The sequence below is a fragment of the Lynx canadensis genome, chromosome B2 (genome assembly GCF_007474595.2).
Source record: "Lynx canadensis isolate LIC74 chromosome B2, mLynCan4.pri.v2, whole genome shotgun sequence".
Lineage (NCBI taxonomy): Eukaryota > Metazoa > Chordata > Mammalia > Carnivora > Felidae > Lynx > Lynx canadensis.
In genome coordinates this window covers 118,158,571-118,172,956 of record NC_044307.1, presented here as the reverse complement: position 1 = coordinate 118,172,956, position 14,386 = coordinate 118,158,571, and the positions used below count along the sequence as shown (strand labels likewise).

The 14,386-nt window shown below is 40.0% G+C and overlaps 1 protein-coding gene across 1 annotated transcript in view; it reads right to left on the bottom strand.

The window, feature by feature from the left end:
* Positions 1-1,151: 1,151 nt before the first annotated feature.
* L3MBTL3 (L3MBTL histone methyl-lysine binding protein 3) overlaps positions 1,152-14,386 on the bottom strand; it is a 125,021-nt gene continuing 111,786 nt past the window's right edge. The window contains 3 exon segments of the mRNA XM_030316321.1: positions 1,152-2,031; positions 7,096-7,158; positions 7,377-7,546. Of these exon segments, the coding sequence (XP_030172181.1) occupies positions 1,888-2,031; positions 7,096-7,158; positions 7,377-7,546 (377 nt within the window). The 3' untranslated portion in view covers positions 1,152-1,887.

The following is a 14,386-nucleotide window of genomic DNA, read 5'->3' as shown; positions in this document are numbered from 1 at the left end:
ACTTATTTACTTAGGTACTTATTTATTGTCATTCTTTGCATCATCTGGGACATAACTTGACAACTTTGAATCCTGCGAATACATCCCCCATAGCTTTGTAATGCCCAAATCTTTGACACTGTTCCTGCTCTCATGTGTCAGACAAGCTTTCTAAAAAAAAAAAAAAAAAAAAAAAAAAAAAAATCATACGTGTGTAAAAAAAGTATCTGCAATTAAGATTTTATTTCATCCGTGTCAGATACAACAAGTGCAACCTGAATGTACAAATTCTGAACAAAACATAAAAAAGAAAAAAAAAAAACAACAACGAAAAACTTATTTCAGCAAATTCATGCAAAGAAATAAAAGGGAGGCTGCAGATATTATGGCCTTTTGAATGCTGACAAATGCAGAGGACCACTAATAGACTCCCGACGGGGGACATCCCAGGAAGTCCCACATCAGAAAAAATGAGAGCAAAGAAGGAGAGAGGTGGAACTTGCCCCAGAATTCAGACAGCATGCTACGAACTGACTACCGACTTTTATCTTCGCCCTTGAATAAATGGCCAATCCTAGAAGTAGACATTGTCTCCAAAGGCTAATAATTTACCTTTTGTGTTGGAAAGGCAGTGTCACGAAAGAAACACTACAGCTAGCAGTTTATGGATAATCCAGGGCTTTCATTTAAAGTGCATCTGTACATTTACAGAACTTAGGGGAACCGTTCTACAGAGAATCTTTCCAAAACGGAGGTTCTTGAATAACTGCTTTGGGAAACCCCCTCCTGGATCTGTGAGCATTTACAATCTTTGTGCTGACTGGTGTTGCTCCCTCACACTCCGCCCTTTCACTAAAATCCACATACTCTCTCTTCGGCCAACTCTAAGAAAACCTTTGGGTCTGGAGGAAGATCTGGGACAGAGCTCTTTATGGATTAGTGTTTCCATCAACAGAATGAGCCCTTCGGCCCCTGAAAAGCACTACAGTTACGTCATGGACAATCGGAGAGAAGCTTAAGATCATCTCATAAATAGTTCAAGATCCTTACAAACAAGCCCCCCCCACCCCGCCCCCAATATATTTGCATATTCCTTGGATACCACTGGACTCTTGTAGATACACAGGGCACCACAAGGTAGAAGCCTAGATGCCATTCAAATACATCACCTAATTTATTTATATATTTTATTTTTCAATTCCATTATTTATATACACGTTTTTGGTAATTATAGTAATGATGCTGGTGAAAAGTAATTTAACATTTCATAATGCGTGCAAAAGTAAAAACACTGATTTAGAGAAAAGTAATTTTTTACATCTATTCAGCCCCAACAGATTATGACAAGCAGTTAGGCAATATCATGACTTGCAAAGTTATACTTAGCATAATGTTGCAGTTCAAAATATGGCACAGAATTAACAATACAGGTAACAGTCCCACTGGCTAAACTTGGCCAGGTCTTGACTAATTTGGTTTAAGTTGAAGTTGGATTATATAAAAAGGTTTCTGAAAGTACTGAAAAAGAAACCGTGTACATGAAAGAGGACTCAACAATGTTTACAAAATGCCAAAAGTTCTTATCCTGACCCCCCCCCTTACCATAAATAATTAATGAAGTTCCCTTTCCCTCCCACCCCTCCCCCAGCCTCAAAAAGATTTACAAAGATAAATTTAGCTCAGTGAACAGAACCAAAGGATGAGTGCTCTTAGACAGTACCTGGTTAAAAGCTGAAGCACTTTCATAAGGATTCATATATATTGTCTCTTGAGGAATATAAATAATCTGATAGCGTTGCTCTTTTGAGTTTTGGAGACTTCTCGCTTAGGAGTTATAACTGTCCTTGTGCTTTGAATAAAACATGAGCTTTAAAGCAGAAAGCTGATGGTATTCAAAATTCACCATCTTCAAAGTTCATTGTGAGAGTTCTTCTCTGCAGCTTTGAACATCAGGATAGAATTGAAAATTTTGAGAGCAGGTCCCAACTTAATGCTCATAATTTTAACAATGTCTGTCTGGGTCATGAGCAGAAAGGCTTCTCCATCAATTTGCTAAAAGGGGAGGAACAGACAAAAAGATTATGAATCGATCAGATGTAGTGTTGTGGCACATATCCAAAGTTAAGTTACCAGCTGTCCTCTGCGGAGCAGACGAGAGTTCACGTGTGCAAACATTTCCTGGTTGATGAACCTTTCTTATCTACAATAACCAAACTGGAAGCAATGCGGACTGGAAGCAAACATAAAACTCGGTCCTCTGAAAAATCAGCCCACAGGAAAATGGAAGGTGCCCGTATTTTCCTGGGATTGCTCTGACTTAGGCAATGAGTCCACAGGAATTTGGATAAATCTGGGGTGACTTAGATCCAGTTCCCATTATGGTAGATTTTAAATGCGAGTTAAGCACACAAATGTTTGTGGATATAAACAAAGGAATTCAGGCAAACATGTCAGCTGTGTGCTGACATTTTTTTTTATTAGCTTTTCCCAGTGAAGGAAAAAAAAAAGACAGTGATAACATTCATTTTTAGAGTGGCTACAACCATTCTTTGTATGCAGAAAAAAAAGGAGTTACCAACAAGGGCAATCAACAGTGTAGATGGAGACACAGGAAATGAAGGTGATGAACGTGGTGTGGAGAGCTGTAGACTGGGTGACCACAAGAAACATCCTTCCTCCCCCTGGGTCTCTTCCAAGACTAAACTTCTGTGCTTCTACCAGAACTAAACTTCTGGTTTAGCGGACAGAACAAAAGAATAGTCTTTTTTGTAAAAATTTTCAGGTTTGGGGACATTCTACCACCTTCAAAAACAATCATTCATTTCTCTTTCGGTTTTTCCGTTTTACACCACAAGTGAAAGAAAAGTAAAACACACTTTTGCTCTCTGCCTCAGAGTACATCACAAACCTTGACAGCAATGTACTGTTTTGGGTTGATGGTGTCTGTCCCAAATTCACCTGCTGAAGTCCTAACAGGGCCCTAAGAAGCTCAGAACGTGACCTTATTTGGAAACAGGGTCACTGCAGGTGTAATCGGTTAAGATGAGATCGTACTGGAGTAGGGTGATCCAAGATGATGGAAGTCCTTAAAAAAAAGAGGACATCTGGAGCCAGAGGCAGACACGTATAGAGGGAAGACACTGTGAGGAAAAGGTAGAACAGCATCTCCAAGTCAAGGAGGGCGGCCTGGAACAGAGGTTTTCCTCTGACCTCAGAAGGAAGCTATCCTGCTGACAACCTTGCCTTCTTGCCTTCTTCAGACCTCCAGCCTCCACAACTGGGAGACAATACATTTCTCTTGTTTAAACTGCTGGTTTATGGTTCTTTGTTATGGCAGCCTCAGCAAACTCATACCACTCTAAATTCTGTAGACAGTTTACTAAATAAAGGCTGAAACAATTAAGCCGCTGTTTAAGATTTTCCTCTTTCCTCCAATAACAAAGCAAACCTGTAAATCCTTTTAACCAGTACCAGGGTCATCTTATGCAACTTCAAGCAATGATTGTTTGGAAGAAGTTTCCCAATTTTCAGCAAGGAAGCATCTTAGTGTCTGTCATACCCTAGAAGGAAAGGCACTCCCACATAAATTTCCGAATGAAGACAAGTTCAGTGGCAGATAAGAGAAATGTTCTGTTGCTTCTTGGGGAGCATTTGCTCTGGTCTCATTTGCTTGTGCTCTGACAGTCCTCGGGTCAAGCAAGGCCAAGCAGAGAGGCAGATCTATTAACACTTCACTCAACCAAGGCAGACCTTAGTAGCATAAACGGTCTGATCGAAGTCTTCTAAGTCATTAATGAAAAGGTCAACGAACACACCGGTTCCCAAGGAGCTCATTGCAAAGATGGAATTGTTTATTATAACCTCGGGCCCTACTGAGTCTCTTGAGATTATATAAGAGTTTAACATGACAGATGACTGATGAAAAGAAACATTTAGAGAATGGCAAGGCTGGAACCTGAAAGCTAGGAGTGGGGTGAGAAGGTGAAGTTTTGGTAGATTATTTTTAAGGTTACACTGGAAAGAAAAAGTCAGCTTGAGGCGGGTGCCAGCCAGTATATTTCACACAGGCTGCTCCAACGTGTGACCATATGGACAAGCCTCATTTGGAAGGAAGTAAACTAAATTTGAGAAAGCACTTTCTAAGCACAGTGATCACCGCAGTGTAATACTGGGTTTGCTTCTGTTTGCCTTTGTGATGTATATAAACTGCTCTAACTCCAGAGATTAGAGATTAAGTATCTCGCTAACGGCCCAAAACTCTGAAGGGGGGTTTGGAACTCAGGATTCTGGCCTTCCATTTCATTACTCTTTCCAGCACTCCTGGTTCTGCTCCCCATGTTTTAACTCTGCGAATCACAGTGACATGCTGTTTGCGTGTCTTTCTCAGAGGGTAAAGGTATGAATGTGCTCACTCAACACACACTTATTAAACACCTATCACGTTCCAGACACTCTTCTTGGGCCTGCGCATACAGCAAAGAATAAAACAGATATATAAGCAAAACCAAGCAAATGAGTAAACCAAAACTCCCTGTGAAGTTTACGGTCTAGTAGTGGAAGAGAGACTGTAATCAAAAAGTATGATAGGTAAGCAAATTAATTAGTAACGAACTGACAGTAATAAGTTCTAAAAGGTGATCAGTGCTATGAAGAAAACCTCTGGGTGGGGAGGTGGCTGCACAGCAGGGGCAAGGATGGATGACTGAGAAGGTGGCATCTGAGCAGAGGGAGCACGGCATGTGAACGTCTGGAGGAACAGCATCCCAGGCAGGGCAGACACAGAAGGCGCCTGGACAATATGAAGAATGGCAAGGAGGTCAGTGTGTGCAGCAAACAGGGTAAGCCAAGGATGGAGCAAGCCGAGGTCAGGAGGTTCTCGCCTCTCTAGAGGTCACGGCAGGCCCTGGTGAGGATTTTTGCTTTTATTCTGCTTTATTTACTGGAAGGCTACGAATGGAAGGGTGACATGATTTGACTTATTTTGAGCAGGATCATTCTGGGTAGGCTGGGAACAGACTGTAGAAGAGCAAAATTAGAAGCAGGGAGACTGGTTAGGACGTTACAGTGTTGATCCAGGTGAGTGAGGATAGGGGCTCAGAGCATAGTGGCAGTGATGAAGGCAGAGACACAGCCAGAATCCCTGTATGTTTCCAAAATACGCCCAATAGGATTTTCAACAGATTAGATGCAGAATGTGTAAGAGAAAGTGAAGTCAAGCACGGTTCAAATCACAGCCCGTCCTAACACCTGTACTTTGCCTCTTAGAGATGACTCACCAGGGTTTAGTTAGATTTGTCTTATGGTTTACTTCTAGGCCTTAAAACCAACACCTGCTGACCTTGTGAGACATGAATTTCACAGGAATTTATAGGATGAATAAATAAAGGAATGAAGGACTATGCAAACAATCACTGTCTCGCTCCTCACAAAGAGGATCTGGCTTTGAGAACACTGTTGCTCTGTTATTTAGTTTCAGTAAGATTCAAGTTCAAGTTCAAATATGTTCTTTCTCTGAATACATTTTTCTATGCCATGAAAGCATATTCAAAGAAAGAACATATTTGAACTTGAATCTTACTGAAACTAAATAACAGAGCAAATCCATATGGATTGTCTAGATATCAACAGAACCAAAAACAGTTCTAATATAGATGTACTATAAACTTATTTAAAAAAATGTTTTATCATTATCTCAGGTAACAACTACATGACTTTTTTTTTTTTTTTTCTACAGAAAGAACAACAGCTCCCTGCAGGTGTCTAAATCTGTTCAGGGACTGAAAATTAACTGAGTGTGATCCACGAAGAACTTAGAATTTAGGAGTTAAGGAAAGAAACTCAAAATCTGAACAACTATCAATTAAAGACCAACTAGAAAGAAGATGAAACATTCTTGAAACAAGAACATAAATCAGAAAAAAAGGATGCTGAAAATCAGATCCTTGTATACTTTAGCAGGCTTCTGTCTAAAGCAAAACAATACTAATAGTATAATGATGCTGATGATGCCTGGATCCTTAGCTGTCTTGATACTCTTGCCAGGCTCTTTTTTTTTTTTTTTTTTTAATTTTTAATGTTTATTTACTTTTGAGAGCGAGACAGAGACAGAGCATGAGCAGGGGAGGGGCAGAGAGAGAGGGAGACACAGAATCTGAAGCAGGCTCCAGGTTCCGAGCTGTCAGCACACAGCCCGACACGGGGCTTGAACTCACGAACCACGAGATCATGACCTGAGCCGAAGTCGGACGCTTAACTGGCTGAGCCACCCAGGTTCATCTTGCAAGGCTCTTAATTGAAAGTATGCTATTCTTAGCAGCTGAGGCTACACAGAGGCAAAGAAGGCATATATACTTGTAACTATAGAAAAACCTTCTGAGATTACTTGGGTCTTCTTTCGACCTTCTGGTAGCCAAGACGAGAGTGAAAACAGACTGCTCTGCTTGGAGGCGCTGACAGGCTAGGGGCTTATTTTTAAAGGGCTCTAGTGAGAACAGAGTCTGCTATACTCAAATAGCATTACATGCACGGTAGTTAAAGCCAATTTCTTTTTTGTTTTAATGTTCAATATAGGTCATAACATTATTAAGCATCTCTTACCTTGATGTTTTGGGCAGGCAGAGGATAAACCAATCTCCCAAATGCAGACGGTAATGACTATCAGTTATTATAAACATTACTGAGATAGGTATAAGATCTAAGGGGTTGTTTTAGCAGTAACAGTAACATTTAGTATAACATTAAATGAATTTAATCTTGGTGCTGTTAAAGTGATGTTTGAAAATAAAATAATGGGAACTAATTTCACTGTATTAAAAATAAAATGTTGCTTATCTCTTTGGTTTCTTTCTGTGCTATAAGAAAATGCATGCTATTAAGGTTTTTGTGTGTGGTTTGTTTTTTAGGAACGGGTCTGGTGCTATTGCTGTGGAGCATCATGAAATGGTACCAACACTTCTGTTACATCCGATCTCATAGAAAGACATCTGTGTACAAATGACGAATGCTGCTTGTTAGACAACGCCACGCCAATCTGTCAATTTCAACACCAGCGCTCTCTTCCCTCCTCTCCCAATTCAAAACATCTAACCGTTCACTGCATTTCAGTGGGACACTTACTTCATCTTTAAATACCTTTCCGTGTTCTTCACAGCCAGGTAAGCTCTGTATGAATTCTGACACCTGTCAAAAATAAGGTAACAATTCCAGTTGAAAACAGAAGCCCGAATCTAAGTGCTACAGGTTCAAAATGTTTAACCTGCATGCGTTAGTTGTTTCTCTCAGAACAATTTCTTCCCTTTCAGGAAGAGAGACTAAGCCCCACACACATTCACTGTATCTGCTCCTGAAGTCAGAATTGCTATATCCAGTTCCTGGCAGACAAAGAAAATGAAATATACCTCATCTGTGCTCCATTTGGAAACTTTACTGGCAGGAATTCCAGCTACGGTGGGGAGAAGTTTGCTCTGCTGCTCCCAGCGCAAGGGCAGACATGGAATTGGTGATTTAAAGGACAGAAAGACAGCCGACCGGCGCTGTGCTTGTTGTAGGCTAGGTTCTTCCCGGGCACCTGCTGGATTGAAACAAACCGGAACTCACTCTCTGAAAAGGCGCAAAGACAGCCCCAAGTGCCAGTTGTCTCCCCCAGATAATGAGTTGGTGGGCGGCACCTACTTAAAGCATGCTTCCTTTCAACATTATTGCCAGTGAACAATTACACTCTCCTTTGTCCTTACAGAAGGTAGGTCACGGTAAGAAACAACCTGTAAATTCAACTTACACGTTTGCTACATTACCCTTTATGGAAGATGTGTCATGTTAACAATGTTGCCTCTTTAATGTCTCATGAAAGATACTTGCCTCCCAGCTTTAGTGGCAAGGAAAAGGACTATCCAAGCCTCAGGAAATGGTTTTGTGTCCCTTTCAGTTGTGGATATCCTAAAAGTAACCACCAAATTGTACATGATGGAGTCCAGCCACTGTGGTTACCCTGTGTTACTAGACCTGTTCTTTCCTTTTAGCTCAGCCCTGGTTTCATCTTTCAATTTCTGTTTACCAATCCCATTGGCTTTTTAAATAGCCTACTTAATTTTTTTAAAGGGATATGAAATTATTGCAATAAAAATAAAACAGAAAGGCAAATGCTTTTGTCATTCTTGTATTTGTGAAGATCAAAATTAAAGCTACAGAATATTCCATTCATCTGCCAGATCTTCTGAATCCAAACATGTTTACTGCTGCTCTCCTAAAACAGCCATTTCTTAGCAAATGATTTTATGTCACTGGGACTTCTAGAGTTTGTCAGTAATTATCTCAAGATCCTTTAGAAAAGAAAACTTTTCTGAAAACTACTTACTCAAAGCCCATCAGAAGAAAGGCTCCTCCTCTACATTTACTCTCCTCCACCCCTACACCATCTCAGTTACAATGCTACTTCAATTTCGGGGCGCCTGCGTGGCTCAAGTCAGTTAAGCATCTGACTTCGGCTCAGGTCACGATCTTGCAGTTCACGAGTTTGAGCCCCACATCAGGCTCTGTGCTGACAGCTCAGAGCCTGGAGCCTGCTTTGGATTCTGTGTCTCCCTCTCTCTCTCTCTCTCTGCCCCTTCCCCTCTCACACTCTGTCTCTCTCTCTCTCTCAAAAATAAATAAACATTAAAAACAATGAAAAAAACAAAAACAATGCAACTTCAATTCCACCACAAGTTTTTGCCAAATGGTTACCCAGTTTAGGCTTTTGTGTCACTGAGACTATTTCAAACTGGCTTGTATCTCTAAGATTATTTTAAGGTTTTTTTTCTTTGAAGAGTAAGATTTACAGAAAAGTAGACAAATCGTTAAGTGTACAGCCCAAAGAATTTTCACAAAGTGAACACACCAATGTACCTAACACCAGGATCAAGAAACAACATGGCGGCACACCCAGAGCCTCCTGTGTCCCCTTCTAATTACACCCCGGCCAGCAAGGGCGACAACCACCTTCCTGACTTCTAACACCACAGGTTCTTTACCCTGCTTCTGAATTACATTCAGACGAAAATCTTGGTGTTTCTGGCTTCTTTCTCTCAACAGCATTGATTATGAGATTCATTCATATTGCTCGTTGAATGTGCCCTTTGCTGTATGGTTTTTCAATAGTTATGAACATTCCACAAGTAATTGGGAGTTAATGGACATTTTAGTTGTTTTTAATTTTTGGCTATTACCAACAGTGTTGCTTTCAACATTACCTGTACCAGTCTTTTCTTGGACACATGTATGATTTCTGTTGTGTATGTGTATGTGTATATGTATATGTAGTGTGTGCGTGTGTGTGTATATATATATACAAATTCTGCCAGTTTTCCAAAAACAGTTATGCAATATGTATCCACTAACAGTGTAAGGGGGTTACAAATGCTTTCCATCTTCAATAACATGTGGTATTGTCTATCTTTTTACACTTTAACCATTTTGGTGAATTTGTTGTGGTATCACATGTGGTTATAATTGCAGTTGTCTGATAACTAATGAAGTTGACAATCTTTTCCTATGCTTATTGGCCATATGGAGAACCTCCTTTGTGAATTATTTACGTTTTATGCCCGTTTTTTCCATTGGGCCATCTTGCCTTATTTCTTACTGATTTGTAGAAGATACTCTCTCTCTCTCTCTCTCTCTCTCTCTCTCTCTCTCTCTCTCTCTGGATAGGAATCCTTTGTTGGAAATAGGTATTACGTCAATCCTTTGTTGGAAATTAGGTGTAAGTGAAGTTTAACTTACTTTTTTTCTTTTATGGTTAGTGCTTTTTGTAAGTCTACTGAAGAAATCTTTGCTTACCTCAAGGTCCTAAAGTTAGTCTCCTCTGTTTTTCCCTAAGTACTTTATGTTTTACCTTTCACTTGAAATTTCAATCCACCTGAAATTTATTTTGGCATAGTATGAGATAAGGATTGGCATTCCTAATGTATTTTTCCACATGGATTTCTAATTGCCCAAACATGATTTTATTGAAAAGACCACCCTGTTCCCACCGTACCACAGTGCCAGCTTTAACATAAATACGTGTCTTCAGATCCTCTCTTCTGTCCCACTGGTCTCTTTACACCAACCTACAGGTTTTAATTACTATCACTTGATAAGTGTCTTGATGTCTGTGATCTAGGTCTTTTTCAAGACTGCCACAGCTATCTTTAGCTCTCTGCACCTCCATATAAATTTAGGATAAGCTTGTGGAAAAAAAAAAACCCGCTAGGATTTAAATGGAGATTACCACTAAATACAGACCAATCTGGTTTTGAAAAATGACTTCTTCACAATATCCAGTCTTCCAATCCAAGAACAGGGTATTTTGCTCCATTGCTTTGGAACTTCTTTATGACTTCTCTTTTATCTTTTGTCATTTTCATGTAGAGGTCTTGCTCATCTTTCGTTAATTTTATTCCTCTGTATCTCAAGTTTTCAGTTTCTTAAAAATTTTTTTCTTATTGTTCTATTGTGGCTCCTCAAAAACTTTTAAACTAGCCTAATCTGAATTTTGAATTGCTCTATTAGAAAGTAACTTAGAACTATTTTAAAAAAAAATCTATCTTACTGAAGCTAACAGCCACTGGTCCTCGCTCTCTACCTGAGTTGAGCTCATACAGAAAATCTACCCGCTCCACACGAATATATATATATATATATTATATAATTATATGTATATATGTGTGTGTGTGTGTGTGTGTATATATATATATATATATATATATATATATATATATATTCTTTTTAAATTTCCCAGAGTTCAAGATGCTTTTGTTTAGCATATATAAATACAGGGTAACTTAAAAACATTGCTTAATCTCAGACATTCCCAAGAGTTCAGCTAATTATTTGAAATATAATATTTGTGCATCTTTCATGAGGCAGGCTACTGTGAAATGGTAAGATTTCCAGTTCCACACCAGAGTAAAACCGTAGAGCCTACTCTATGGTTTGTGCTCTGATTGCTTGCCACATAAGTGTCGGTCTTTTCCAAAGCGATACATTTATTATTAACTGTTTCTATTCTATTAACACTTGCCACTGTTCCCGCCTTCACTGCAGCTCCATTCTATTTGCTGCTAAAGTTGTCTTATTCGCGGTTCATTTCTAATGTTGCTACATTATTATTCTTTAGAAAAACAACGGAGCCATTCTTAAAGAAATGACTAAAAACCATAAAGCTCCCCTATTTCTGGTGGATCCTGCATGTCTTTGAAGCAGATAATATAAACAGGTCTAGACGCATACATCATTCTAAACCTAAAACCAACTTTGCATCTTTCACTTAAGACTTTCCTTCCTTTTGCTGATTCTTTCAGGCTGATTGATGTCCTGAGGCCCAATGGTGTTTTCCAATGAATGAGGCAAAACTAGTGTTTACCAGCTATATAGAACGTCCCATCTCTTCTGAAATAACAGTGGTTAGCTATGATCCCAGTCCCAAAAAGAGAGAAACAACTTTATTTAAGTGAATGGGTATCTGAGTCCTGAATGGCACACAATGTGACTCCAGGTTTTCATTTTAACATGCGATCAGACTGAAATAAATGTGAAAGACTTTGGCTCAAGTAGGCGGCCCAGTGCCAAGAGTAGGAAGAGGAGGTTTGAACGTGCACAATGTGCTCCAGAAAATAAAGCCTTGTTCCAGAAGATATTTCTGCTACCACCATTTATCACTAGGGTCAAATTTCTTACCGCCCTCCTCTCAAACTATTTATCTGCATGAAAAATAACACTTTTACAAGAGTTTTCTGTATGTTTGAAGTTCCCTGAAATGAAACGTTCCCAAAGGCATACGATCTAACGTCCTTCTCCCCCTCCCCCTTTGGTTTTGTGCTTCCACAGTTCTTCAGGGCTACTCAATTCTATACCACTGGGCACAGAACTGCCCGGGGATGATTTCCAAGTCTATTTCTCACTAATCCTTGCAAAAGTAAAATATTATGAGGAAAGGTTATACTTTGTTTAGAAATTGTCTAAATGGCTTTTATTGTTTTATGACTATCAAGGATATGTATTTCTGGTATAATCTGAGAAAGTGAAGGAAGGATGAACAGGGAGGTGCCTGGCTCAGTCAGAAAAGCATGTGACTCTTGATCTTGGGGTCGTGAGTTCGAGCCCCATGTTGGGCACAGAGACTACTTAAGTCAATAATTTTTTTTTTTTTAATTTGGGATTTAACAAATTATTTTTTAGCACCTGGGTGGTTCAGTCAGCTAAACATCCGACTCTTGATGTCAGCTCAGGTCATGATTTCATGGTTTGTGGGATTGAGCCCTGTGTCAGGCTCTGTGTCAGCATGGAGCCTGCTTAGGATTCTCTGTCTCCCTCTCTCTGCCCCTCCCCTGCTTGCTCGCTCTCTCTCTCTCTCTCAAAATAAATAAATATTTAAAAAAATAAAAAAATAAAATAAAAGAAATATTAAAAAAAAAAAAGAATTGAAAAGGGGCACCTGGTTGGCTCAGTTGGTTGAGCGTCTGACTTTGGCTCAGGTCATGATCTCGCAGTTCATGAGTTCCAGCCCCGCATCGTGCTCTGTGCTGACAGCTCAGAGCCTGGAGCCTGTTTCGGATTCTGTGTCTCCCTCTCTCTCTGCCCCTCCCCTACTGGTGCTCTGTCTCCCACTCTCTCTCAAAAATAAATATTAAAAAAAAAAAAAAAAAGAAATAAGGAGTATTCTCAACAAAAATAAACAGGATACTGAATATCTTCAAAGTGGCTCTTAGGAAGGTAAGGCCACCAATATCTCCCCTCCAATGAAAAGCAACATCTTTTTTCTTTCTTCAAAAAATGTTTCCATTCTAGTTTTCTTAGAATATACATAAATTAGGACAGAAATATTTAAGCAAATGTAAGGTAAAAATTTTTTAAGCTGGCTGAAAATGCCTAAATTACTATAGAGTAGTAATTTTAATTTGTCCTGATCCTTGGTCCAATAATTGATACATTAAAATGAGAAACATAGTTCAAGGCAGAGATAAATAACAATATTCACTATGTTCATGAACAAATCAATCTATTCTCATATTCAATCAAATGATCGCTATTTTCTCTTCTTTTTATTTATTATTATTTTTTTTAAGTGAAATATGTATATATGTATGAGAATCAGATTGAGACAGACACTGAAGACCTCCTGGTCATGTAGAGGAGGCATTAGGACCAGAATGTTCCATCAGAAAAGAGGCAAAAGGAGAAGATTTTGTAATGCCAAATTTGAAGAGTGAAATGTAGGCAGAAATCACACAAGGGCCAGCTGCAAATAGCTGTCAGTCTTAGAACACAGCAGCACGAAGATTCCTGACTGAACGAGCCGTAGACATTGCACAGTACGGGGCTGTACTGTTAGGATCTCCAAGTACACTGTAATGTCAAACATTCACTCCCTGCACAGGACCTGCACCCCCAAGGTCAGCAGGATGCTGTGCGTTGGCAAGATCGCACCTTTTGGTGAGCTAGAAGGATGCTTTCCGTTCTCATCATCACCATCACTGTGAAGTAAACTACAAAACACTCAGCTCTGATGAACCTGGGCAAGTCTTTTCTCTCACTTGAAACAGGTTCCCTGTGAGTTACTATCCTTTGACTCGACGATTCCCAGTCTCAGAGTTCATCGTAAGGACCTAATTAAGTGTAAATGTTAGCCAATCCTCTGTAAGAAAGTCACTATGGAGGTTCTCTGCTGGGTACATAATTGTATCCAGAATGAAGACTACGTGTCCCAGTCACTCTTGTGGCCAGATGCGGTCACGTGACTAATGGGATATAAACAGAAAATGCCGTTCAAGAATAAGAGCCCGCCCGGTAAGGGCACCCACTACTACTTTCGTGCACTGACCCTCCTTCCACCTGGACACAACGGTGGTTGAATGACTAGCTCTCCAGAACCACTTCTGACCAACATATGGCCTTGGGAGTAGACACTCTGCAGGACGGAACAACAAAACTGGATGGAGCCTGATTTCCCAGTGCTGTTGAGCACCATGAAGTCTTGGCCCACCTACCTCTGAACTTGCTCTATGTGAGACAGAAATAAGCAGCTCTTACTGGACATAAGTTGCTTATGAGTGTTTTTTTTTTTTTTTTTACATTTATTTATTTTTGAGACAGAGAGAGAGCATGAACAAGGGAGGGTCAGAGAAAGAGGGAGACACAGAATCTGAACAGGCTCCAGGCTCTGAGCCATCAGCACAGAGCCCAATGCGGGGCTTGAACCCACGGACCGCGAGATCATGACCTGAGCCGAAGTCAGACGCTTAACCGACTGAGCCACCCAGGCGCCCCCGCTTATGAGTGTTTTATGTCACACTCACACACAGACCTAATCCTAATCAAGACTAAGGTTTATTACTCCAACACTGTCTTATAACAGTGAGAGAGGGGAAACTCCTAGCCTAGATACCCA